This window comes from Lactuca virosa, chromosome 5, assembly GCF_052849685.1.
Source record: "Lactuca virosa cultivar CGN04683 chromosome 5, Lactuca_virosa_CGN04683_v6, whole genome shotgun sequence".
In the NCBI taxonomy this organism is placed as follows: domain Eukaryota; kingdom Viridiplantae; phylum Streptophyta; class Magnoliopsida; order Asterales; family Asteraceae; genus Lactuca; species Lactuca virosa.
This window is the reverse complement of record NC_136430.1, coordinates 297747698-297752032: the sequence shown is the minus strand read 5'-3', so window position 1 is coordinate 297752032 and position 4335 is coordinate 297747698. Positions and strand designations below refer to the sequence as shown.

At 36.6% G+C, this 4335-nt stretch overlaps 1 protein-coding gene across 1 annotated transcript; it reads left to right on the top strand.

Annotated features, from left to right (window-relative positions):
• The first annotated feature begins 345 nt into the window (after positions 1-345).
• On the top strand, positions 346-2492 carry LOC145112624 (Pentatricopeptide repeat (PPR-like) superfamily protein). The gene has a single exon (XM_079048766.1). The coding sequence runs from the start codon at positions 408-410 to the stop codon at positions 2409-2411; it is 2004 nt and encodes a 667-aa protein (XP_078904892.1). The 5' UTR covers positions 346-407; the 3' UTR covers positions 2412-2492.
• Positions 2493-4335: the final 1843 nt, after the last annotated feature.

Below are 4335 nucleotides of genomic sequence, written 5' to 3'. Positions count from 1 at the left end.
AGAATTTGTACACAACAGATACCCTTCTTCATGTTGAGAGTTCAACATTAATTCACCCTTTACCAACTTTTATGTGGAACCTGCACAATTACTCATTATTGTTAATTAAACAGAAACATAAGAACGAAGCATGTGTTTTTTTAGCTAATTACATGTTATTTTTATCAGAATGACTGTTTTGCCCCTGGATTACATTCAATAAATCCGAATACTTTATCCTTTCCGTTTAACTCGGGAGCACCTAAAATGAATACTTTCTTTTCCTTTCTTTCGAACTCGGGAGCACGGAATACTTTATCCTTTCGGTTCCCTTTCTTTTCTTTTCTCTCCTTGTTCTTCCTTTCTTTTCTTTTCTTTCCTTTAATGAACTCCTGAGGAGGGTGTAAGGCACATAATAGAGCTAAAACATGGCTCCGAAACTCAGCAATTACTCGATCGTCACGTTTCTTTCCCGACAGTTTTACCATCTAAGAACACATTACTTCTCAACTACCCAAAACTTCTTGATCCCCACCAACAAAACATGCATACATCTCCTGAAAAACTGCAAATCCATGAACCAATTGAAGCAAATCCAGACCCAAATTGTTGTTCTTGGTCTCGCTCAAAACGTAGACGCTATCAAGAAGCTCGTGGCTTTCTCGGCAGATCCATCGGTTGGAAACTTATTCTACGCTCAAAAAATCTTTGACAGAATCGAAACCCCTTCCTTGCTCGTTTACAATGTAATGATTAAAGCATACACAAAGAGCGCCCATTTCAGGAAAGCACTTCTTTTGTTTGATCAGATGAGGGTAGATGGATTATGGCCGGATAATTATACTTACCCGTTTGTGTTTAAATCAATCGGGCATCTACGAGAAGCTTCCACTGGTGAAAAGATTCGTGGGTTTGTCGTCAAATCTGGGGATGAGTTTGATTGCTATGTATGTAACTCGGTTATGGATATGTATGGTGAGTTGGGCCGCATTGAGGATTCGCGTAAGGTGTTCGATGAAATGCCTGAAAGAGATTCAGTCTCATGGAATGTTTTAATTTCAGGGTATGTTAAGTGTAAGAAATTTGAGGAAGCTGTCAACGTTTATCTGCAAATGAGAGAAGAGAAAAGTGTAAAGCCTGAAGAGGCTACAATCGTAAGCACTCTTTCAGCTTGTATAGCCTTAAAAAATCTTGAACTTGGGAAGGAAATACACAATTATGTCACTCATTTAATCGGGTTTACAACTAAAATTGGTAATGCATTAGTCGACATGTATTGCAAATGCGGATGTTTACACATAGCACGCCAGATTTTTAACAAGCTACCAAATAAAAATGTAATTTGTTGGACAAGTATGGTGTCTGGATATGTGAATTGTGGGAAATTAGATGATGCTAGACAATTATTCGATAATAGTCCAGTTAAAGATATTGTTCTATGGACATCTATGATAAATGGATACGTACAGTTTAATCATGTAGATGAAGCAATGACCTTATTCCAACAAATGCAAATCTACAACATTAAGCCTGACAAATTCACAATGGTTGCTCTCCTAACAGGTTGTGCACAAGTTGGGGGTTTAAAACAAGGGACATGGATTCATGAATATATGAAAGAACATAGAATAAGAATCGATGCTGTATGTGGAACAGCTCTTATTGATATGTATGCAAAATGTGGGTGTATAGAGAAGTCTCTTGAGGTATTTCACGGGTTACATGAGAAAGATACAGCTTCATGGACATCAATTATATGTGCACTTTCCTTAAACGGAAAGTCCAGTTTAGCATTGAAGCTGTTCTCTGAGATGAATGAATTAGGGTTTAGGCCTGATGATATTACTTTCATCGGGGTTTTGAATGCATGTAGCCATGGGAGATTGGTGGAGGAAGGGTGGAAGCATTTTGAATCGATGAAATCAGTGTATGAAATTGAACCAAAGATAGAACACTTCGGGTGTTTAATTGATCTTTTAGGTCGAGCTGGGCTACTGAAAGAAGCAGAAAAGATAGTTAACAAAATCCCAAGGGAGAAAGATGAGATGTTAGTTCCAGTTTATAGTGCTTTGTTGAGTGCATGTAGATTGTATGGTGATGTTGATTTGGGTGAGGATTTAGCTGATAGGTTAAGTGAAATTGAAGGTGGTGATTCGAGTATTCATATGCTTTTGGCTAACATTTATGCTTCTGTTGGGAGATGGGAAGATGTGAAGAAGGTAAGAAGGAAAATGAGAGGTGATGGAGTTAGAAAGGAGCCTGGGTGTAGTTCAATTGAGGTTAATGGAAATGTTTATGAGTTTCTTGCTGGAGATGCTTCTCATCCTGAAATGAATGATATTTATTTCAGTTTGAACACATTGTTTAAACAGTCATTTGTGTGTGAGAAATATGATGTGGAGTTAGTTAATTTGGTTTCAATAAATTCTTGACATGCTTTCATGTTAATAGATAGTTTTTCAATGTAAAATGTAAATCACTGAATGAGGTATTATTTGTGTTGTTTTGATTTACTTATGATCTTCCTGAACATTGTTGATTTTATTTGTAAAATCAGAGAATATCAAATTAACCTGATTCACCTAGTTACGTCTTGATTAGTATACTTTTGAGTCTCAAACATAACTCAATATGTCTTTTGGCTTGCCTTCATAAATCATACGTACTAAATCATATTGTTTGAACACATAAAAATAACGAACTAATTAAACACACGAAACTAGGATCATCATTTAGCTTGCCTTTTGTAACTCATATGTGTTGATTAGTAGACAATTACATCTTATAAGAAGTAGGAAAAATAGTTTTACATTCTAAACCATTTAGCAGTATTGCATTAGTAATACAAAAATCTACAAAAGCTCCATGAATAGTTTTGTGGTCCCTCACCATGCTACAGTTAATGTTAAATGTTCATCAACTAAATTATGCTGCAGGGGCATAATCGTAATCTCCATCATCATCGTCTCCATCTCCTTCAAACTTGGCTGCTGGTGTACAGTAGTAGTCACTATCATTCTTCTCCATGTTAGCATGACTCCTACCCAACCACCCTCTGATTGACTTTGTGACAGACGACATTTCCTTGATGACAGACTATGAAGAAATGTTGAGGTTGTGGTTGTGAGTAGGAAAGAAACTGAGAAGCCATGCATATTTATGAGCAAGAGAAGTAAACTGGGCATTTTTTCAGATAGGTCTACCCACGAGAATAAGTGTGGAGTTATGATCAAATGGTGTGCTTCAAGTATATGGGGGCACTTATTTGTAAAAATTTCAGCCGACATATCAGAAGAAATGTATGGAGTTTGATGTGTGGCCCACAAGAGAAAAATGTTTAGAGTTTGATGGGCATCTTTTTTTTGAGAAGAAATGACAGAAAAGGGTGGTGCACTCATATTGACAGGAATCTATCAAAAAGTTGAAGTGTGGAGTCATTACCACCAGATGTGCATGACATAATATGGTTGACATGTCATCCAGCCATAAGAGTACTTTCAAGTGATACATCATCAGGGTGGATTCTCTGCAAAGTTGGGGAAGTAAGTGCAATCACGTTACTTAGAAAGCATATTTAGTCTTTAAGGCGGGGAAGTGGTGTCACACTTGCCATGATCCACCTAGGCGCCACGTTAGATTTGCCACACTGCAGCCATAATTTGCCATTTACGCCACGTGGGTTGCCACGTATGCAATGCTATTTTTTTTTTTGTAAATTAATAATATTAAAAATATTTATCCTTGAACAAGTAATTTTAAAACTAATATTCATTAAACTTGAAAGGAAATTACAAGAAACCCAAAAAAAAGAATTTAAAAATACAAAACACATAAATTGAAATTACGAAACCTACATATTAAAAAATGAATTATAGGTAGAGCTAAAGTACATCTTCATCGGAAAATTTCCTTTTCTAAATCATTGACAGGTTCCGCGTTAAGATCGATGTGACATCAGTCCAAATATGTTCCGTTAGGTATCTACGAAGAACATGATGGCTCTCAACATCATGAATTATTGGTCTCCTCGTCGCTTCCAACCTTAAAAGGTTGTTTCTGTGGAACGATCTCGTTTTCGTTTACTCACATATTTCATTTCCTTCGTCTTCGAGAATCATATTATGCAATATGATATAAGTATACATCACCTCACTCATTTTCTTCATCTCCATATAAGGTTCAAGATATTTAAGTATATGCCAACGCTTTTTAAGAGCGCCAAACGCTCGTTCAACATCCTTTCTTGTTTTTCTCTTGAGCTCTCTTAAACTTCAACCTTTATCGTTCATTTGGACAAGACAGTGACTTCACAAAACAAGCGTGCTCTGGATAGATCCCGTCCACAAGATTATACCC

Bases quoted from the DNA above. Each gene is read 5' to 3' on its own strand.
- LOC145112624 (XM_079048766.1), top strand. From the start codon at position 408: ATGGCTCCGAAACTCAGCAATTACTCGATCGTCACGTTTCTTTCCCGA.